Source organism: Felis catus, chromosome E2, assembly GCF_018350175.1.
Source record: "Felis catus isolate Fca126 chromosome E2, F.catus_Fca126_mat1.0, whole genome shotgun sequence".
In the NCBI taxonomy this organism is placed as follows: Eukaryota; Metazoa; Chordata; class Mammalia; order Carnivora; family Felidae; genus Felis; species Felis catus.
In genome coordinates this window covers 12,803,237-12,825,363 of record NC_058382.1, presented here as the reverse complement: position 1 = coordinate 12,825,363, position 22,127 = coordinate 12,803,237, and the positions used below count along the sequence as shown (strand labels likewise).

The 22,127-nt window shown below is 52.9% G+C and overlaps 1 protein-coding gene across 2 annotated transcripts in view; it reads right to left on the bottom strand.

The window, feature by feature from the left end:
• Positions 1-19,139, bottom strand: part of LOC101082109 (carcinoembryonic antigen-related cell adhesion molecule 6-like) — a 31,564-nt gene extending 12,425 nt beyond the window's left edge. The window contains exons 1-10 of one of the 2 annotated variants that reach the window (XM_045046147.1): positions 18,930-19,139; positions 17,733-18,092; positions 15,443-15,721; positions 14,954-15,208; positions 11,970-12,248; positions 10,378-10,498; positions 9,347-9,399; positions 9,020-9,051; positions 8,553-8,594; positions 6,391-8,294 (exon numbers count right to left, since the gene is read on the bottom strand). In XM_045046147.1, the coding sequence (XP_044902082.1) occupies positions 8,229-8,294; positions 8,553-8,594; positions 9,020-9,051; positions 9,347-9,399; positions 10,378-10,498; positions 11,970-12,248; positions 14,954-15,208; positions 15,443-15,721; positions 17,733-18,092; positions 18,930-18,993 (1,551 nt within the window). In that variant the 5' untranslated portion in view covers positions 18,994-19,139 and the 3' untranslated portion in view covers positions 6,391-8,228. Of the gene's footprint in view, positions 1-6,390; positions 8,295-8,552; positions 8,595-9,019; positions 9,052-9,346; positions 9,400-10,377; positions 10,499-11,969; positions 12,249-14,953; positions 15,209-15,442; positions 15,722-17,732; positions 18,093-18,929 lie in introns of those variants that run through there. The other variant, XM_045046148.1, reaches the window with a different exon arrangement.
• Between the last annotated feature and the right edge of the window lie 2,988 nt (positions 19,140-22,127).

Here is a 22,127-nt window from a genome sequence, read left to right as displayed (position 1 = left end):
TCCTGGCCTCCAGTCTGTCAGCACCGCACACAGAGCCCCAGGGGCCCCAAACCCAGGGGATTCTTTCCATCTGTATCAGAGAAGCCCAGCGGGGCACGGGGTCCCCCCAGTGTTGTCAAATGCTCTGGGGAAGTTGCATTGACTCCTGGCAGCAAGGTCACCGTAATGCTCTGAGGGTGAGAAGAGGGCAAGCAGGGTGAGGGATGCTTGCCAGATGACTGGTGAGGGACCCACTCTCCATCCCTGGGTGTCCCCAGCCCGGCCTCTGCTTCCAGGGACCGACACCCGGGACCAAGTGTGTCAGGAGCTCAGGTTCCGGGTGTGCAGGCCGTTTCCTGTGTGTCCTGGGAAGAGAAGAGGTGGGGGGAGGTCCAGTGGCGGGAGGTTCCCTGATCCTCGAGGGAAGATCCTAAGGAGACCCTTCCTCTACGTGTCTGCTGGCTGCACTGTGGCCGAGAGGCTGACCGTGTGCTCCTGAGCGTCCTGGGCAGCCCGTGTGCTCTGCCTGGGGGACTTTCCTGTGGTCACCCTGCCTGCCTTGTGGCTGGTGCCAGGCAAGGAGTGGGGGCTGCACAGGGACCCCTGACAGATCAGGGTGCTCCTCGGCCCCACTCGTCCTAGTGGGCAGGACAGAACAGCCACATGGGAGGGACTCAGAAGGGTCTCTTGGAGAAACAGACGGAAATCAGACTCCTCTACCTCCTTAGGCAAACAAAGCCAGCTTCACATTTTAAGTCCCTGTGTGTTGCCTGCGTGTCCCTATGTCGCCCCCTGGAGGCGTTCCTGGGGCTGCACCAGGGATCCTGACCAGGCTCCAAAGGATGTGTGGGCCCTGAGCCCTGGGCAGCCTGGGTCCTGGTCCCTGTGGGTCCTGGGTTGCCTGACTCCATTCCAGGGTAGGGTGAGCCCAGGAGCAACAGGCACCGTCCAGAAGATTCCTGATCATGAGTCAGGAGAATTGTCCACCCAGAGAGATGTGCTCCCTTAGGAGGAACTCTGTCCTTGAGGTTTCAAGGAATGACCCAGTAGAGTCTCTTGAGACTTTGGAAGAGGCACTGGCTTGGGGGGAGGGGGCTGGACACCACAATGCCCTGTTTTCTCATCACAGCACGGGGCGGGAGGCGGGGGGAATGCATCCGTGTCATCTGTGTCCCTGCTTTTGCTCTAGGCCTCCCCACAGAGCCCACCTGGAGACGCAGCTGAGGGTTCCCAGGGCTTCCTGTGTTACAGGGGAGGAGACCCTCAGCCCCTCTGAGATGGAAACAAATGTAGATCCTGGGTTCTCCTGTCCCATCCTGCACAGGGTCAGGCACGGGGCACGGGGCTGGGTCCTGGGGACTCCAAAGAGAACAGGACAGACACGGATCCTGAAACAGGGCCACAGGTACTCAGAGAAAATCATGGCTTTGAGGACACACTTAAAATGGAGGGAAGGTGGGGAGCCTCGGTCGCTCAGTTGATTTAATGTCCGACTCTTGATTTTGGCTCAGGTCATGATCTCTCTGCGGTGAGATTGAGCCTCTTGTCGGCTGCCCGCTGGGTGTGGAGCCTGCGTGGATTCTCTCTCTCTCCCTCTGCCTCTCTACCACTTTCTCTCTCTCTCTCTGTCTCTCTCTCTCTCTCTCTGTAAAGTGGAAAAAGGGGCGCCTGGTTGGCTCAGTTGAGTAAAGTGTTCCACTTTGGCTCAGGTCTTGATCTCATGGTTCGTGAGTTCGAGCCCTGTGTCAGTCTCTGTACTGACAGCTCAGAGCCTGGGGCCTGCTTTGGAGTCTGTGTCTCCCTGTCTCTCTGCCCCTCCCCTGCTCACGGCTGTCTTTCTCTTAAAAGAACATCAAAAAAAATTTTTTTAAATAAGATTGAAAATCAAGTACAATAAAATGGAGTAAAGAGCCGTGAAGGGAAAGCGTCTAGTGTGACAGGAGCAAGTAACGGGGTCTCAGCTGGCCTGGGGTCACGTCAGCACCCCTGACAAAGTGATCTTTTGGCTGAGACCGGAAGTGTGAGTGGGCCTTTGCCCCTCGAAGGACAGAGGGTGTGGAGGGCTGAACTGCCTACAGAGGGACCTGTCTCAGCGGCAGACACCCGACTGGCCGGAGGGGCTGACGGAGGTCAGTGTGGGGAGCCTGGAGAGCGAGGAGGACTGTGACTGAGTGAGGCTGGGGAGGGTCAGACCCTGCTGGGGAGTGGGCGCGCCAAGGGGCATCAGCAGCGCCGCCCCCCCCCCCGCCCCCCCCACCCAAGGCTCCAGTCTGCGGAGTTTCTCTGCCGCCCTCTGCTGGACCATGCGGAAAATGTGGAAGAAAACGTCCTGCTCTGTGTTTTTAGAGTTCTGTATTTTCAAAGTATACTTTAAGTACTATTTCATGTATGTAGATATAATTTTTAGCGACCTTAGTGTGTTATAGTTGACATATAAGAAAATCCACCTGTTGAAAGTATAAGAAAAAGGGGGGGGTCGCCTGGTGTCTCAGTTCTTGTGTGTCGGACTTGGGCTGGCCCTGAGTTTGAGCCCCGGGGTAGGGCTGTGTGCTGACAGCTCAGAGCCTGGAACCTGCTTCTGATTCTGTGTCTCCTTCTCTCTGCCCCTCCCCCCACACTCACTCTGTCTCTCAAAATAAAATAAAGACATAAAAAATTTTTTTCATGAAGATTTAAGTATTATCGAATCTACTAACCCAATAACAAAATATCCAGGATACAATAAAAAAAAATCACTCATCATACCAAGAGCCAGGAGAACCACGATTTGACTGAGAAAAGATCATTACTGACTCCAATCCCAATGACTGTGGAATTATCCAACGAAGATTTAACAAGTAAATATCATTAAAAGAACACTTCAATAACCGACAATAAATTCTTTAACAAAATTGAGAGGCGCCTAGCTGACTCAGTTGGTAGAGCACATGACTCTTGATCAAGGGGTTACGAGTTCAAGTGCCACACTGGCGTCGAGACTGCTCAAAAACAAAAAATTGAAAACCACAGCAAAAAATGAAAGTTGTAAAAAGGGACCACACAGGGGCACCTGGGTGACTCAGTTGGTTAAGTGTCCAAGTCTTGATTTCTGCTCAGGTCATGATATCAGGGTTGTGAGTTCAGGCCCCAAGTCGAGCTCCACCCTGGGCATGGAGCCTGCTTGAGCTTCTCCCTCTCTCTCCCTCTCTCTCCCTCTCTCTCCCTCTCTCTCCCTCTGCCTCTCCTCCACTCCCACACCCATGCACTCCCTCTCTCTGTCTTCAAGAAAAATAGAAAAGAAACATAGAAATGATGAAACCGAAAACTACAGTAACCAATATTTAAGAAAACAAAACCAAACCCTCACTGGTGAACTTCATAGTAACATGACGATGCACAGGGTAGAATCAATGAACTGGAGGACAAATCCATAGAATTTATTCCTCCTGAAAAAGAGAGAGGAAAGACACAGAAAAATGAGCAGAGTCCCGAGACCGTTCCATACAACAAGCATGGAACCTCGGTGCCACTGGGTACCGGAAGTGGAAGGGAAACGTGCCGACTGAAAAGGTATCGGAGGAAAGGACAACCCAAGAGGCTGAGTCACAACCCCACACACGGTGAGCAGTCACACGAAGGCGCGTAACAAACCTCTGAAAATAAAAGACAAGAGAACAAAAATCCTAAAGACACCCAGAGAAACCACCCTTGCGCACTAAGGAACACTCATGTAAGTGACAGTAGGTTTTGTGTCTGAAAGCATGGAGGCCAGAAGGAAGTGGCGCATGTTTCAAATTGTGCGTCTGCCAACATTAGCTTCAGGAGTGATGGGGAAAGAAGGAAATTCCCTCATGAAGGGAGAGCATGAAAATTTATTGCCAGCTCACCTACTGTTAAAGAATGGCCAAAGGAGATGCGTAATGCATCATTCTCTGTAGCTCATGTTTGGTATCATATCTAAAATCTAACCAAATTTACTTTGTTTTTTTTTTTTAATATTTATTCATTTTTGAGAGAGGGAGGAAGAGAGGGAGAGGGAGAAAGAGAGAGAGAGGCAGAGAGACAGGGTGACAGAGGATCCAAAGCAGGCTCTGCGTGACGGCAGGAAGCCCAACGTGGGGCTTGAACTCACGACCCTGAGATCGAGTCACATGTCCTCCCGACTGAGCCAGCCAGGCGCCCCACGCCAAATTTAAGACACTGAAATCTGGGGTGCCTGGGTGGCTCAGTCGGTTTGGCGTCTGACTTCGTCTCGGGCCACGATCTCACGCTTCGTGGGTTCAAACCCCTCATCGGGCTCTGTGCGAACAGCTCAGAGCCTGGAGCCTGCTAAGGATTCTGTGTCTCCCTCTCTCTCTCTGCCACTCCCCTGCACATGCTCTTTCTCTGTCTCTCAAAAATAAATAAATGTAAAATACTGAAATCGGAGTATGTTCTCGGAAAATGGTAATGAATCTAGAAATTAATAATAGACAACTGAAAAAAAATCCCTAAAAGATTTGGAAAGTAAGCTACATATTTGTAAATAATTTATGGGTCAAAAAGCAAGTTTCCAAGGAAATTTTAAAAACACACAGAATTGGGATGCCTGAGTGGCTTGGTCGGTTGAGCATCTGACTCTTGATCTCAGGCAGGTCATGATCCCAGGGTCGTGGGACTGAGTCCCAAGGCAGGCTCTGTGCTGAGTGTGGAGCCTGCTTGGGGTTCTCTTTCTCTCTCTCTCTCTCTCTCTCTCTCTCTCGGCCTCTCTCCCCTACTCATGCTCTCTCTCTCTCTCTCAAAATAAAAAAAAAAATTTAAACACACAGAATTAAATTAAATATACTAAAAAAAAACCCTCCTCTGCTTATGGGATGCAGCTTATGCCACTACAAGAAAGGATATATCTCAAATCAATAATGTAAGTTCCTACTACAAGAACCAGAAATATAAGAGCAAAATGAACCCAACTAAAAGCAGAAAGAAAGAAATAATAGAGACAGAGCACCCAGCTGACCTTATATTGGACACTGTGAGTGGACAGAATGGACCCGAGCCCATGGAAGGGCAAGACTGGGTCTGTAGCATCAGAGTTGGTTCTGCGGGTGGGATGTGAATGGGGAAAAAGGACGATGGGGGTGACTGTGAGTGCCCTTGTCTTATCTCTTCCCCTGAGGGGTCACAGGCAGATGCAGAAACCCTCAGATGTTGGATTCTCCCCTGGGAGATCTTCAGGTCCCCCCTTGTCCCCTGGGTGAAATGTTTGCTCTGCTGGGAGGGGCAGGCAGATGGCATAGGGCTCCGACACCACGCGCAGGGCTCAGCAAGAGGAGCTGGAGAAGAGCCCAGGGGCTCTGCTCAGCCCTGCTGCCTGGGGGGTTCAGCTGGGGCTTGGAAACAGGATGCTGTGCTTAGGGGGTGCTCCAGGCCGGGTGATGAGTGTGTTTCCAAAGTCAGGCACTAAGGGTCAGAAGCTAATCATGAAACATTGCTTCCTTTTATTTTCCATTTTTTTCTTTTACTGAGGAAACTCTACCCCCAGTGCTCCAATTCACGACCCTGAGGTCAAGGGTCTCATTCTGTACTGACTGAGCCAGCCAGGCGCCCCCATTCCTTCCTTATTGTATGCAAGACAGTGGCCTGACTCTCGGGGGGCAGGAGGTTCCCCAAGAGGCTGGAGCAGCCTCCCAGACTCCCCAAGGCCACCCTCTGGATGCAGCTAACAGCCACGCAGGGAATTGTAATGAACGTGCCAACAGTAACATCCAGACATGTGCAAAGGGCTTATGACTGATAAATTAGAGCAGAAGCAGCTCATCCCCGTGATAGCATTCTGCCTCATTACATCTCTCTTATGTAGAAAAGCAATAGGCAGCTTCTCCAGAGTCTCTTTTTCTTGCCTCCTCCCTGCTCAACCCCTGGGAGGAGGTTGGCTGGGGCACCTGTCCATGGTGCTGAAGCTCACCGAACTATTCCCAAGGCTTGGGAGCTGTGATCTTCCAGTTGTGTCCACTCTCTTTGCATTCTTAACAAGGAGCATTACTAACAAGGAAGAGGTGGAGAAGGCTGCAGGGAGTGTGGACTGGCCTTCATCACTGGCTCAGGGCAGCGATGGTGTTGTGGACATCCCTGCAGGCAGTGACTCCGTGGTCAGATGACCAAGTCCAGGCTGCCCACCAGCAGTTTGTCATGAACGATTATGGTGAATATGGCCTTGGGGGTGCAGTAGACAGAACAGAGGCCTCTCAGAGACTCCCACATCCCTTGTGTCAAGAATCTGTGATTATTTCAATGATAAAGGGACTAGCAGATTAAGTTAAGGACCATGTGATTGTGACATTATGGTAGTTTACCCAGGTGGGCCAATATAATCCAAGAGTTCTTTCTTTTTTTCTTAAATTTTTAAAAAATGTTTATTCATTTTTGACACAGAGAGAGGTAGAGAGAGAGAGGGAGACACAGAATCACAGGCTCCAGGCTCTGAGCTGTCAGCACAGAGCCCAACACAGGGCTCGACCTTCTGAGATCACGACGTGAGCCAAAGTTGGAAGTCTAACCCATTGAGCCATCCAGGCACCCACAAGGGTCCTTATATAAGTGACAGGGGGAGGCAGGAGAGGCAGAACCAGAGAAGAAGAGGTGATGTGGAAACAGGACACAGAGAGACTTCAAGATGTTGCACTGCTGGTTTTGAAGGTGGAGGAAGGGGCCACATCCATGGAACGTGGGCAGCTTCCAACGGCACAGCTTGAAAAACAAGGAAACAGACTCTCTCCTAAGCCTCCAGAAGAGACAGCCAGGTGGGCACCTTGACTTGTGTTGACATCCACCACTAAGCTTACAATAATTTGCTAGAGCAGCAAGAGGAAACTAACAAGAGGCGTCACCCTGTCTAATCCAACAGAGTGTGCATTGCGATAGGAGCATCACAGAGCTAAAAATGACGTGATACTTTGCAGCTTGTTTTTCTTACCCCTCATCTCATGACTAAGAAACAAGTGGGTGATGGCAAACCCACCTGTGAAACGTGGGTGCGGTGCCTTGCTGCTTGGACCGCTTTTGTGTGAACAGGGCACCTTGACGCGAGCGAATCCACATGGGGACCCAACCGGGGGCCTCAGGGAAGGACTGAGAGCCGCTGGCCCAGGTGTGTAGGGGGAGGCCTGTGGACCAGGTGGAAGAGACACTTTGTCCCATCACCATGGGAGCCTGGGTGAGTTAGGTGGGGGAGGCCCTCTGCCTCTGACCTGCATGCTTATTTATGGGGAGGAGGTGTGTTTCAAGATAAGATCCCGTTCAGGGAGAAAAGTGGACACTGCTGGGAGGTACTGGGCTAGACGTCATGGGCAGTGTCCGGGAAGGCTATGCTCAGAGCATGAATTCTGGGTCCCAAACCCTGGCGTTCCTCTGACAACCTGCCTTTATGTCACCCCAGCAGGAAGGACATCCCGAAGGCTGGAGAAAGCTTCAGACAGGTCTCAGTGCCCTGGATCCTGGATTTGGGGACAGGGCAAGTTTATTGGTGAAGGCCACCAGTCAGGGCCACCGGGGATGGGTGAGGAGGACCAAAGGGCTCAGGACACCAAAAGGCTATGAAGGGGTCCCACCTGGGATGTGTGCCTGCCCACGGCTGCTCCTTCCAAGCCCCTCCTCGTGTGGTCATCAGAGGCCCCATGTTCTGTGCTCCTGAGAACCCCGTGCACATGTGCAGACACTGGAGGTGTCTCCAGCCTTGGTCCCTGAGCAGGGTGAGGACCGCTGAGTGCTGTCATAGTTTGGCCACAGCTCTGGTGATCTCTCCTTTTCTAGTTAACGTGGTCCCAGCATGTCAACACCCCTCGCCCCTCCTCTATCTCAGGGGACTAAGGTGGGGGCTTGGTGAACTCAGAGGGAACATTTCCCTGTGTGACCCAGGAGAGAAGGGCCCCAGAGGTTCAGGTGAATTTCTGCTCAGAGAAATCACCATTCACCAAAAAAGGGCCAAGGAGGGGGAAGAGTCCTCTTTCATCAGATCCCCTCATGCTGTCCCTGGTGGGTCAGGGCCCGGGATACATTCCCTGGGAAACCCCACTTCCTGGGACATGGGGGCCTTTGTCCTGGCCCATGCAGGGTTCGTGGCAGCCTGTCAGGGCTTCCAGAAATCAGGAAGGCCCGGACCCTGGGTCCATGTCCCTGAATATCCTCTGGGCTTAGAGCTGGTTCTCTGGCTCAGGCGGGGGCACCTGACCCCACCCAGGGTCTGGGGTCTCAGGAAGGCCCCTGGAAGGAGTAGCTCCCAGGGGAAAGGGAAACTAAGAAGACACTTGTCCTTTGTGGTTGATCTGGCAGTAAATGTTCCTGTCAGGGTGTTGTAACTCCTGTAAAAGAAAAAGAAGCCTCTGAACCCCGCAGGCTTCTCAGAACATGTCTGGGTGACTTTCAGGTCCTGCGTCCACCTCTCTGGGAACCTGGCTGGGTGGCAGGTTTCTGCCCCAGGCCCCTCCTTCCTCCCACTAGCCCCTGTGCCCTTTTGCCCTGCTGTGTCCTAAACCTGAAAGCACAGGCAGGGCAGGCTGGGGACAGATCCTCAGCCCCCTTGGGCTCGGGGGACCTGAACATTCATTGCCCACACTCACCTGGTAGATGGGAACGGCTGTCCTCGGGCTGGGTAGGGCGCTCTGAACAGGGGGAGAGAATGGGTGTCAGTGGACAGAGGGAGAGTCATTTCTCTGCAGGGGTGACCCGTTCTGCCTCTTGAGCAGCTTTCGCCAAGCCTGTTGACCCACACCCCAACCCAGACCGGGCTCTCCTGAACTCCCTGCCCCACTCCTATTAGCCCAGGACCCCTGGCTGATGTTCCCAGTGCTCTGTCCTTGGCCAGACTCCAGGCTTCCCCTTGGGCCAGCTCAGAGTGGCAGGAGAGACTCAGGACGGGGTGGGGAGTGGTCCTGTCCCTGAAGACGGTCCCATTCCTGGGCAGAACGGGCCCTGCCTTGTCCTGGCTCTCTGGGGGAAGCAGGGTGTGTGCTGTGCTGCTGAATTCGTTGGTTCTCTGCCTTGCGCCCGCACAACCTAGACCCCAGTGGGGAGGGGGCAGGCTTACCGGGGATGTGGAGCTGCTGACTGGACCATGACCTGGGGACAGAAACAGGAATTAGCACCCAGGGTCCACCCTCCCAGGAGGTACCGGGTCATCGGCTCTCGGAGAACCAGGGAAGGAGCACCTCCCACAGGGAGACCCACTGGTGCTGGTCTGGGAGGTGCTGAGCCGTGACCTAGATTCCATAGGTCAGGGAGTATGGCCAGTTGGGGTCCCCTGTACTGAAGCCCCAGGGACGTGGTCAGAGGCCCCAGGGTATGACTGGCAGGAGTGGACATTGGGGGCAGGTCGAGGGGCTCCCTGTGCTGCCTGGGCTGAAGGGATACTCACCAGGGGTGCAGGCTGGGCACCCCATCTCTCTGTGATTACGTTGGCCACTGGCCCTAGGAAAGATCAGGCTTATTTGTGAGGTGGGCAGGGAGAGGTCACAGCTCTGGTGTCAGAACAGGGGACAGGGAGGGTCCTCATTCCAAGCAGGGCTTAGAGACCCCATCTCTCCACCAGTCAATTTAGGAGGGGAAGGGCCCAGGAGAGGGATAAAAAAAGGCCTTCGGAGCACATGTATCCTTGGACCAGAGAGGAAGCCGGGCAGCGGACGGACACCTAGGAGAAAGTGTCCTGAAAAGGGATCAAGGGCCCAGGAAAGGAATCACACATGAGGGTCTGAGTGACTGGAAGGGTCAAGGCGGCCAGCTGCGTGTGCAGGACGCTTGGGGAGCCCCAGGTATGTCAGGTCCCTGACTGCGGTGCCCCTGCTGTGGCCAGACCCTCGAGTCCTCAGGCCAGAAGACGCTGGAGACTGACATTGGCTCGTGCTCTATCTCCATCTGCCTGGACGAGGGGCTTCGTCCCAGGATCTCTACCTGACGGAGCCCAGGGTCTGCGGTGTCACACATCAGGCGCCGTGGTTCCCGCATGTGCCACTTTGGGGGTCGACCCCACCCGGCCTGTCAGGGTCTTCCACTCTCCTTTGCGTGACCTTGGCCAGGACCACCCTCGGTCCTGAGGCTGCAAATCCCCGTCCCAGGGCATGTGGACTGACACACCATGGGAGGTACCGGTCTCCGTGCACTTAGCACTGAGCACTGCTGTAGGGTTGCCGAGCGAACCAGGACAACCCTGAGGGGCTGTTCTGTGACTGTCCCTAATTTTGCACAGAGGCAGCTGTGGAGGAAGGGCCCCGGGCAGCAGCTGGTGAGGAAGGAGCCAGGTGTGATCAGAGGAGAAATCCAGGGGGCAGTTGGGAGGTCTGGGACACCCAGCCCAGAATCCTGGGTCAGGACGGTGTCTGCCTGCTGGCGAGTCTGCTGGGGTGGGGGAGGGGTGGTGGACAGGATCGTGTGTGGGAAATGCCATCATACCTTCCCGCCTTCACATGGAGCAGGAGATACCCCAGGGCGGCCACGAGTGCCACCCCAACCAGGACCCCAATTGCAATGCCAACACTGGTCCCCACAGGGAGGCCCGTGGGGCTTCTTCCATCTGAAATAAGAAGCAAAAGGGAGGAGGAATGAGTCCCAAGTCATATCTGCTGAAGTCATGATGGGCTTGGGGGCGGGGGGAAGGGCCTGGTTAAGGAGGAAGGAAAGACCTTTGAGGTCTGGGTGGTGTGTGTTATCCCTACAGCATCCCAGCCCGCTTGGCTGCTGTGTCATATAGTTTTTTTTATTATTGAGAGAGAGAGAGAGAGAGAGAGAGAGAGAGCAAGAAGGGGGAGGGGCATGAGAGAGCGAGAGACAGAATCCCAACCAGGGTGTCCGCTTTCAGTGCAGGCCCCAACGAGGGGCTCTAACCCACGAACCATGGGATCATCACCTGAGCTGAGATCAAGAGCTGGATGCTTGGGGCTCTTGGGTGGCTCAGTTGGTTAAGTATGTGTCTTTGGCTCAGGCCATGACCTCATGGGTCATGGGTTCTGGCCCCGCGTTGGATGCTGTGCTGATAGTACGGAGCTTGCTTGGGATTCTTTCTGCCTCTCTGTCTGCATCTCCCTAACTCCATCTCTCTCTCTCTGTCTCTCTCTCTCTCTCTCTCAAAATAAATAAATAAGCTTAAAAAAACTTTAAAAAACCCCACAAGAATTGCCAGCTTAACCAACTGAGCTACCCAGGTGTCCCCTGCTGTGTCGTTTCTACTCCTCATAGTGAAACCTTGGACTTGAATCTTCATGTTGCCCTCCTCTGCCCAAAACTGTGGTCAGTGCCAACATCCTGCTTATTTTCCTCCTAAGGCCTCTCTCTCTTCCTCTCACATTATGCCTCTTCCCCCATTTCTTCTTTTCCATCACTATCGATGGTCTTAGAGGGAGGCCCCTACTTGTCCACTCAACACGGATTAGTGAAAACAACACTAGCTGACTGCTTTCGAGGTCAGCGCTGGGCCAGGCACATGGGAAATACTTTGTGTTTATCTCATCTGCTGCTTCCATGAGGCGGCCAGGTGTCAACCCCACCGTGCAAATTACGGTCTGAGAGTGTCAAGGGCTTCAGTAAAGTAGTGAAGGTCACAGAACTGGACCGAGTTGAGACAACACTTAATCCCAGCTCCACGGGACATTACGGCTAATAACAACAACGTCAATGACAAAAGAACAAGAACTGCTAAATTTGATTGAGCCTTGAACCTGTGTAGGATGCTGTCTCAGGATTTAAGATCACATTAACCTCATAGTGACAACCCTCAGAACAGCCCTAAGAGCCAGCCTTTCTTTCCAGTTTTACAGATGAGGAAACCTAGGTTCTGGAGGTTGAGTGTCTTGTCTGAGGTCCCACAGCTGGTATAAAGCAGAACCAAGATGTTAACAAGATTAGTCTAATTCCAGGGATCTCATCCACATTGCTGTAGAGGCTGTGAAGGAGGCGCCCACCTCCCCCAGACCTGTATTCTATTTCACACACATCCCCTGCCCATGAAATATACAGGGAGGAAGGGGGAGAAGTTGAGGGTTACTCACAGCTCACAGCCAGCCTGACGGGGTTACTTTTGCTGCAACTGACTGGGTTGGAGACTTCACACTGATAATTCCCGGCATGCCCCACCCTGACAGGGCTTATGGTGAGGGTGCTGTTGTCCGGGGACAGCTTCATCCTCTCCAAGAGCTTTAGACTCTGGTTATTGAAAAACCACCAGATGGAGACCCCTGTGTTATTTGTAGAGCAGGTCAGGACCACAGAGTCCTTATGTTCTGTGGCTGTGGTGTCGCTGGCATGGACAGTAGGCTGGGACACTTGCTCTGTGGGGAAACAGAGGAGGTGACAGAATGAGAGGGGGCCTGGGGCCATGCTCCTTCTTCCAAGATCTCGGCCACTCCAAGGGCCTCACTGGGCTCTGTAAAGGTGCCCCAGAGGATGGCCCTGATGTCTGCAGAAGGATGAGTGTCTTTGTTCAGGTGGCGATCTATAAGGAGGGGGCTGTACCTCTCCCTCTGACCCTCAGGTCCCCCTCTGGCCCTCAGTCATCTGCCTGGTCTGCCTGGACATCTCTGTAGTATCAGCACCACACACCTCTCAGTCCATGTGTCCAGCATCCTCATCAGCAGGTGGAATTCTTCCCATGGACTCCTGTGTGATTCCTTTCTTGAACTTCTATGACTTTAATAGATCAAGCCTCACTCCTTATATACCTTTGTGTGTATGGTGGGGAGGAAGGCTTGCAGGCCTTCTATCTCTGAGTCTGAGGCACCTTTACATAAAATAGGGAAGGTATTTGCACTGTTATAATTTATTAGGGAATGAGAGCAGCCCACCCAGTCTTCATCACCTTAGGAATTAAAGAGTTTCAATCTGCAGGATTTCTCAGGCTGAAGAAGGCTTTTACTTCCACCACTGTGGATTGACTCTCATGGTGAAAAACTTCTGTAAAGAAGCGGTTACTGTATACAGAATACTGGCACCCTTATAAATAGAAGGAAATGATTGCAACAGAATAAAGGCCTTATAGGAAACACCCCCAGCTAGCATCATACTCTATGGTGAAACACGGAAAGTGTTTCCTCTAAGATCAGATAGTACATAAACATGCCTCTTTCACCACCCATGTTCAACAGAGGAAAGGAGTCCAGGCCAAAATAATTAGGAGAAAAACAATAGAATGCAATCAAATTGGAAAGGAATAAGTACAATGAGGTCTGGTTGTAGATGATGGAAATTATATGTACAAAACTCTAAAGATTCTGCAAAAATTGTTGAACTAATAAACAATTTCAACAAACTTGCAGGATACAGAATCAACAGGCAAAAATCAATTGTGCTGCTATACACTAAAAATACCTTCCTCCCAAAATCAAGAAAACAATTCATTTACAATAACATTAAAAAGAATAAAATACTTAGGAATGAAAGAATGAGGCAATAGAGTATACATGGAAATCTAGAAAACGTTGCTGAAAGAAATTACAGAAGACACAAATGAAGGGAAAGACATCCCATGTTCATGGATGATGAGACTTAATATTGTTAAGATGACAATACTACCCAAAGAGATCCACAGATTCAATGTAATCCGTAACAAATGCTTTTCTTTTAAGATTTTATTTTTAAGGAATCTCTATACCCAACGTGGGACTTGGACATACAACCCCGAGATCAAGAGTCGCATGATCCACTGTACTGAGTCAGTCAGGTGCCCCCCCTGTTAAATTCTTAAGGAAATATTTTGCAGAAATAGAAATTTCCAAAAAGTCACATGGAATGTCAGGGCCCTCAAATAGCCAAAATTATTTTGAAAAAGAACAAAGTTGGAGGACTCCTACTTGCTGACTACAAAGCTACAGTCACCAAAATAATGTGGGCCTGCTATATAGATAGACATAGAGACCGATGGGATACAACAGGCACCCCAGATACAAATCCTGATACATATGGTCCAATGATTTTCAGTACGGTTGTCATGACCATTCAATGGAGAAAAACTTCTATTCAAGAAATGGTCTTGGGAACACTGGATACCCATGCAAATGAATGAAGTTGGATCCTGACCTTACATCATGCACAAAAACTAACTTAAAACAGATCAAACATCTAAACGTAAGAGTCAAAACTGTGAAAGTCTTAGAAGAAAACATAAAGCAAAAGCTTATTGAAAAAACAGATGAACTGGATTGCACTGAAATAGGAAACTTCTGTGCACCAAAAGGCACAATCAAGAAAGTGATGGTAGCACTTAAGGAATAAACAGGACTCAGGAAGGAAACAGACAGCATAGGAAATGTAGTCAATGGCATTTTATTATTTTAATTTTTTAAAGATTTTGTTAAGATTAAATAAGCTCTACACCCAATGTGGGGCATGAACTCACAACCCCGAGATCAAGAGTCACATACTCTACCTACTGAGCCAGCCAGGTGCCCCTAGTCAATGGTATTTTAACAGCATTGCATGGTGACAGATGGTAGCTACACTGTGGTAGGCATAGCATAACACAGAGTTGTCCAATCTCTATGTTGTGCACATGAAACTAGTGTTACATTGTGTGTCAACTAAAGTTCCCTAACCAACAACAACAACAACAACAACAAAGTGATGGCAACCCACAGACTGGAAGAAAACATTTGCAAATCATAGCTGGTAAGAGATTAATATCCAGAATATATAAAACACTTCTGCAATTCAACAACAACAAAAAGCAACTTGACCCTGAGGACCCTTCTTTTTCCCCCATCTGCAAAGGCGCCTTATATGTGTGGGGGTTTTGGGAGCTGACAGAATCCCCTCCCCACATTGCAGACTGGACTGGGAGATCTCAGATCTCAGACCTCAAGATCTGCCATGAGAAATCAGACAGCACAGGGAGGAAGCATCTGCAGACATGTGATGGGAGAGTTCAAGGACAGATCTGAGTCACAAGCAAATGCAAAATAACTTCTTCTAGGCTCTTTTCTGGAAACCAGACAGACCTCCACCACAGTGCTTGATGCAAATGCTCCAGGGATCCACTTACCAGAGACTGTGATAGTCTTGACCGTGAACTTATTGAGGCAAGTGCCAGGGTTATAAGCGAGGCAGGCATAGGATCCAGTATCATTCACAGTGATGGTGGGGATAAAGAGCTCCTGTGAGGATGGCTGGGGGCTCCCATTGATAAGCCAAGAATACTGTGCAGGCGGGTTAGAGGCTGAGTGGCAGGAGAGGCTGAGGTTTGCCCCTGGACGGTAATAGGAGTCTGAGGGGGAAATGGTGGGGGCATCCGGGCCATCTGGAGCAAACAATAAAGCCACACGTGATGTAATCCAAGGGAAGGGGAAGAGGAAGATCTGGGTGTGTATAGGGGCCACAGTGTCCATCTAAGTTGGGTCAGAAGCCATGGCCAGCCTGGGTGTCTAGGTGAGAGTCAGGTACTCAGACCCCAGAAGGACAGATGTGGCCTGACCTCTGGCAGTGTGGATTTGGGCTGGCAGCCCGGGGCCAGGTAGGAATACAAGTTACTCACAGAGAACATTCAGGGTGAATGGGTCACTATGATCGGCACTGACTGGGTTCCAGGTTTCACACTCATAAGGTCCTGTGTCATTCCTTGTGACACCATGTAAAGTGAGAGTCCTGTTGTCCAGGGACAGCTCCAGCCTGGCGCTGTCCGGGAGGCTCTTACTGTTTACTGACCACAGGTAGCTTGTGTTCTGAGTCTGAGGTTCACACGTTAATACTACAGAATCCACGTTCTCCACGGGGTCTGAGTTGTTGCTTGTGATGTTGGGTTTGGGTAACTCCGCTGGGTAGACAACAGAGAGAACATTGCCCTGTGTGGTACCCGTGATTCCTCCGAAGGCATCTTCAATCAGAGCTGCCTTCTCTCATCTGTCTGCCAACCCGAGTCCTTAAGAATAAAGCAGATCTGTGAATCTCAAGACAAATGTGAGAGGATCTGAGGACTCACAGAAGGAAAAGCCCCCTGTTCTGTGTGTCTGAGAGCAAGCACAGAGTTTCTCAAATGTCAATCACAGAGCAGAGTTTTGTCGTGGAAGACGCGGGACAGAGTCAGAGACAGCCCCCAACCCCCCAACACGGCACCTCTCCTGGTTCTTCGCAGACCTGATGGCTTGGCCAGGGGATGGGGATCTGAGCAGAAATGACACCCAGGGACACCAGAAGCAAGCCCAGAGGTCAGTTCAGTACTTGGGCCCAGGGCCTGAAGGAGCTTTGATAATGACTGCCGTGAGACAGTGATCCCATACATGGCAGAGCAGAGTCCAACATCAAGCAAAGAGTCAGAGCATGAGCAGGATGGAGGGGTGGGGAGTCAATGAATGACCACATCTCTTCAGAAAGGCATCCTGGTGCAGGATGCTAGGAGGCCTGGCCCTCCTCCAGCAACAGAGGCACCCACACTGTTCACTGCATCCCTCCTATTTTTTTTAAATAATTTTTTTAGGGCTTATTTATTGTTGAGAGACAGAGACAGAGAGAGACACAGAGAGAGGGGTGGGAGGGGCATCGAAGGAGAGAGGACAGAGGATCCAAAAGGTTTGCCCTGACAGGAGGGAGCCCAATGTAGAGCTTGATCTCAGCAGATCTGGACCTGAGCCGAAGATGGACACTCAACCAACTGATCCACCCAGGCGCCCCTCACGCCTTCCCTCCTAAACAAAAGCAAGTGAGTTGGTTACACGTGGACCCTGTGCTGCTTTCAGGTGCAGAGTCAGAAGGAGAAGGCAAGTCTACCCCAGTGGGAGCGACACCAACACACCAGGAAACACTCAGTGATTTCAAGTCCAACACAGGGAGGTGAGGATGGGCCACCTGAGGGGCGGCCGGGGCATGCTGACTCAGGTTGCTGCTGGGGGTCATTAGTTGGAGAGTGATCACAGAATGAGCCTCTATTTGCTCTCACTGCCCACACCAGCACCCTTCCCGCTGATGGAGGAGAGGACAGGGCTGTGCTGCCCAGCAGCCCAGCAGCCTGTGTGACCCTGATTCAGTGACTATACTTCCCTGGGCCTCAGTTTCCCCCTAATACAACAGGAATAATGGTAAATGATCTCCACCTGCCATGCCTGTGAAGTAACCTTTAACCATCCTTAAATACCTGGCCCTAAAATGCTATATCGCGGCCGGCCAATCAAATGGCCTCTCTTACTCTTGCCTCCACAAGACAAGGCTCCCTCCCTGGGCCTCCTTCTTGGGAGAGGAAGAGCCGTCAAGAGCATCTCTCTGCTCTGTTCCTCCCTGGGGGTGCTGACCCTCCTCTGGAGTCTCCTAAGTCCCCCACAGCAGTTGGCTAATGGACTGGAGCCTTTTTATGTCTGTGCTGCCCATGCCTCTCTCCAGATGTAGATCTGGAGACCGAGCCCTGGCTGGCGACCAGCTCAGAGGCTCAGGACTCGGGCAGCTGGGAAATCATTGCTCCCTGTCAGCCCTGCCCAGGAGCCCTACCCCACCCTGGCACAGAGTCCCCGGGGTCACGAGACTCAGGAGCCCCAAGGCACTGTTCTGGGCAAGGGCCTCCTGGGCTGAGCTCTAGTGAGGATCCCAGGGCCCCTTTGGGCCTGGCCTTGACCATGACCTGCATGGTCTTTCTCAGATGGTCGTAGAGTCTGGATTCTAGGAAAGGAGTTGCAATCTTAGGAAATTCATCTCTACTGTGTGTGTCCTGCACTAAATGCTCAAACACCATTTGGAACAAAATGCAGAAGGGAAGGGAGGCACAGTCCAGGCCTGTCAATCCTGTGTGTACCAAGTAGAATTCACTCCACCCGACATCAGAGGTGACAGGAATTACTCACGATATACACGGAGCTGTCCAATTACTCTTTCAACGTGAACATTCCTCTTTATGATTTGTAGGGTGTAGTATCCTGTGTCCTCCAGGCTGATGTTCTGGAACAGCAGGGATCCGTTGTGATATAATGTCTCTCTGCCGCTGTGTGCAAATCCTGGGGTAATTTCTTGTGAGTCTGCTGCATATGATACAATTTCCCTATGGGGATCTATAGTTGTCCCTTTGAACCAGCCAAAGCCTATAAGATTGGCAGGCGGATTGTGGACACGCAGAAGAACGTCCTTCCCTTCGGCAGCATTGGGCGGCACCGATTCAACAGTGACTTGGGCAGTGGTGGGAGGGTTCCAGAAGGTTAGGAGTGAGACTAGGAGGGAAGAGAGAAGACCTGGATCAATATTTGGCCTATGTATTGGGACGGAAAGATGTGGCCCTGGAGACTGAGAAGGTCCTAATCGCTCAGCCTTGGGGGCAGGGGTGAGCGTGTGTGTGTGTGTGTGTGTGTGTGTGTGTGTGTCCTACAGGTCAAGGTCAGCGGCAGGACCGCCATGACTTCAGTGCTTCTGAACTTGTGATTTCCTCTGTTTCCAGTACTCTCCCTCAGATGTCCGTGGGCTCACTCCCTCACTGCCCTCAGGTACCTGCTCACACTCAGGGGGTCCTTGGGAGAGGCCTGCCCACACCGCCTCCTCTAAAGACCCTCTGTCTTCACATTCTGACCTTTCCCTGCTCTGTTCCCTTCATAGCCTGTCAATGCCCGACCTCCCATTCTGTGTCTTTGCTTGTCTGTCTTCCTCCCCAGAGAAGTGTGCTCAGGGAGGGCAGGGACTCTGATCTGTTTTGTGCCCCAGTGGTGGGGCCGGCTGCAAATACCTGTGGATGAATGAATGAGTGTTCCCAGGGCCCAGCATTGATCTGTCAATATCTCAGGTTGGTGGGAGGGGCAGCGTTTAGGGTCCCTGGTTGCTCACATCGTTTCCAAAATTCAATCCTCAGTGATGAGTAACTTGGGACACAACACGTCGCTCGCTCGCCTCTTCCAGATCATGAGATTTTCCTGTTGCTGAGCCGGGAACCCCCTGTCCTGCCCTGCCCTGCCCTGCCCTCTTCCCATGTCCCCTCTCGGCGCCCCATCCTCCCCTGGGAGACTGCAGCCAGTCTCTCTCTTCCTTTCACCCTTAACCCAGGGGATCGTCCCTCTCACCTGCCAGCAGGAGCTCCTGCCAGGGAACACGCCCTCCTCGGGGAAGGGCCGAGGGGGGCTCCATGCCGCCTGCTGCCTGCTCTGTCCTTCCCTCTGTGAGGAGAGCTTCGGCTCCAGAAATGCTCAGGAGCACCGCTGTCACGACAAGTTGGCTCTGTGGTCCTTCCTCCCTCTGTGCTGAGCCGCCTCTGGGGGCAGGAGCGCTTGGCCGGGTCACGTGGGCAGGGGCGGGGTCTCTGCCCGGTCCCTCCCCCTCCCCTCCCCTCCCTTCCCCTCACTCCTGCCCTCCTGGTCTCCTTCCCCTTTCATTTCGTCTACGTTTGGGTTCCCTGCGAACTGCTGAGGCCTCTCCCTCTTCAGCTGGGATTTCCCACCATATGCGAGTGCGCACACAATGCCCTTGTGTGGACAAGCCCAAGCCTGTGGCATTGGTGTCCTGGGCGCTCCCCGCAGCTCAGGGTCGGGGCGCACAGTCAGCCCCCTGCAGCCCTCTCTCCTCCCCATGTGGCTTTTCTCTTCAGAGCAGGAGCCCGAGGGGCTACCCCAGGAACTCTGTCACAGGGATGTTACCCCCACCGGGCATCGGAATCACCTGTGGAACTTTCTAAAGATGGCGAATGCCCTGGTGACCCCTAGAAATGCTGCTTCAGCAGATGGCCAGCCAGGCTGAGACCCCAGGATGTGGGAGTGGGGCCACCTCCTTCTTTCCTGCACCCACAGAGGGTCTGCAGAGCCTGTAAAATGCACATCCTGACTCAGCAGTGTGGTGGGGACCTGAGAGTCCGCGTTTAACAAGCTCTCAGGTGAGGCTGGTTGTCCTGGGCCAGGCACACGTTGAATAGCCAGGCTGACGGGGACCTGGTTCTCTCAGAGGACGAGCCTCCTCCCTACTCCGAGTTGGCCTCTGCTGAGTCCTGGCCTCCAGTCTGTCAGCACCGCACACAGAGCCCCAGGGGCCCCAAACCCAGGGGATTCTTTCCATCTGTATCAGAGAAGCCCAGCGGGGCACGGGGTCCCCCCAGTGTTGTCAAATGCTCTGGGGAAGTTGCATTGACTCCTGGCAGCAAGGTCACAGTAATGCTCTGAGGGTGAAAAGAGGGCAAGCAGGGTGAGGGATGCTTGCCAGATGACTGGTGAGGGACCCACTCTCCATCCCTGGGTGTCCCCAGCCCGGCCTCTGCTTCCAGGGACCGACACCCGGGACCAAGTGTGTCAGGAGCTCAGGTTCCGGGTGTGCAGGCCGTTTCCTGTGTGTCCTGGGAAGAGAAGAGGTGGGGGGAGGTCCAGTGGCGGGAGGTTCCCTGATCCTCGAGGGAAGATCGTAAGGAGACCCTTCCTCTACGTGTCTGCTGGCTGCACTGTGGCCGAGAGGCTGACCGTGTGCTCCTGAGCGTCCTGGGCAGCCCGTGTGCTCTGCCTGGGGGACTTTCCTGTGGTCACCCTGCCTCCCTTGTGGCTGGTGCCAGGCAAGGAGTGGGGGCTGCACAGGGACCCCTGACAGATCAGGGTGCTCCTCGGCCCCTAGAAGAAGTGGGCAGGACAGAACAGCCACATTGGAGGGACTCAGAAGGGTCTCTTGGAGAAACAGACGGAAATCAGACTCCTCTACCTGCTTAAACAAAGCCAGCTTCCCATTTTAAGTCCCTGTGTGTTGCCTGCGTGTCCCTATGTCGCCCCCTGGAGGCGATCCTGGGGCTGCACCAGGGATCCTGACCAGGCTCCAAAGGATGTGTGGGCCCTGAGCCCTGGGCAGCCTGGGTCCTGGTCCCTGTGGGTCCTGGGTTGCCTGAGTCCATTCCAGGGTAGGGTGAGCCCAGGAGCGGACAGGCACCGTCCAGAAGATTCCTGATCGTGAGTCAGGAGAATTGTCCACCCAGAGAGATGTGCTCCCTTAGGAGGAACTCTGTCCTTGAGGTTTCAAGGAATGACCCAGTAGAGTCTCTTGAGACTTTGGAAGAGGCACTGGCTTGGGGGGAGGGGGCTGGACACCACAATGCCCTGTTTCCTCATCACAGCACGGGGCGGGAGGCGGGGGGAATGCATCCGTGTCATCTGTGTCCCTGCTTTTGCTCTAGGCCTCCCCACAGAGCCCACCTGGAGACGCAGCTGAGGGTTCCCAGGGCTTCCTGTGTTACAGGGGAGGAGACCCTCAGCCCCTCTGAGATGGAAACAAATGTAGATCCTGGGTTCTCCTGTCCCATCCTGCACAGGGTCAGGCATGGGGCACGGGGCTGGGTCCTGGGGACTCCAAAGAGAACAGGACAGACACGGATCCTGAAACAGGGCCACAGGCACCCAGAGAAAATCATGGCTTTGAGGACACACTTAAAATGGAGGGAAGGTGGGGAGCCTCGGTCGCTCAGTTGATTTAATGTCCGACTCTTGATTTTGGCTCAGGTCATGATCTCTCTGCGGTGAGATTGAGCCTCTTGTCGGCTGCCCGCTGGGTGTGGAGCCTGCGTGGATTCTCTCTCTCTCCCTCTGCCTCTCTACCACTTTCTCTCTCTCTCTCTCTGTCTCTCTCTGTCTCTCTCAAGTGGAAAAAGGGGCGCCTGGTTGGCTCAGTTGAGTAAAGTGTTCCACTTTGGCTCAGGTCTTGATCTCATGGTTCGTAGGTTCGAGCCCTGTGTCAGGTTCTGTGCTGACAGCTCAGAGCCTGGAGCCTGCTTTGGAGTCTGTGTCTCCCTGTCTCTCTGCCCCTCCCCTGCTCACGGCTGTCTTTCTCTTAAAAGAACATCAAAAAAATTTTTTTTAAATAAGATTGAAAATCAAGTACAATAAAATGGAGAAAAGAGCCGTGAAGGGAAAGCGTCTAGTGTGACAGGAGCAAGTAACGGGGTCTCAGCTGGCCTGGGGTCATGTCAGCACCCCTGACAAAGTGATCTTTTGGCTGAGACCGGAAGTGTGAGTGGGCCTTTGCCCCTGGAAGGACAGAGGGTGTGGAGGGCTGAGCTGCCTACAGAGGGACCTGTCTCAGCGGGCAGACACCCGACTGGCCGGAGGGGCTGACGGAGGTCAGTGTGGGGAGCCTGGCGAGCGAGGAGGACTGTGACTGGGTGAGGCCGGGAGGGTCAGACCCTCTGGGCAGTGGGCGCGCCAAGGGGCATCAGCAGCGCCGCCCCCCCCCCCCGCCCCCACCCTACCCAAGCTCCAGGGTGCGAAGTTTCTCTGCCGCCCTCTGCTGGACCATGCGGAAAA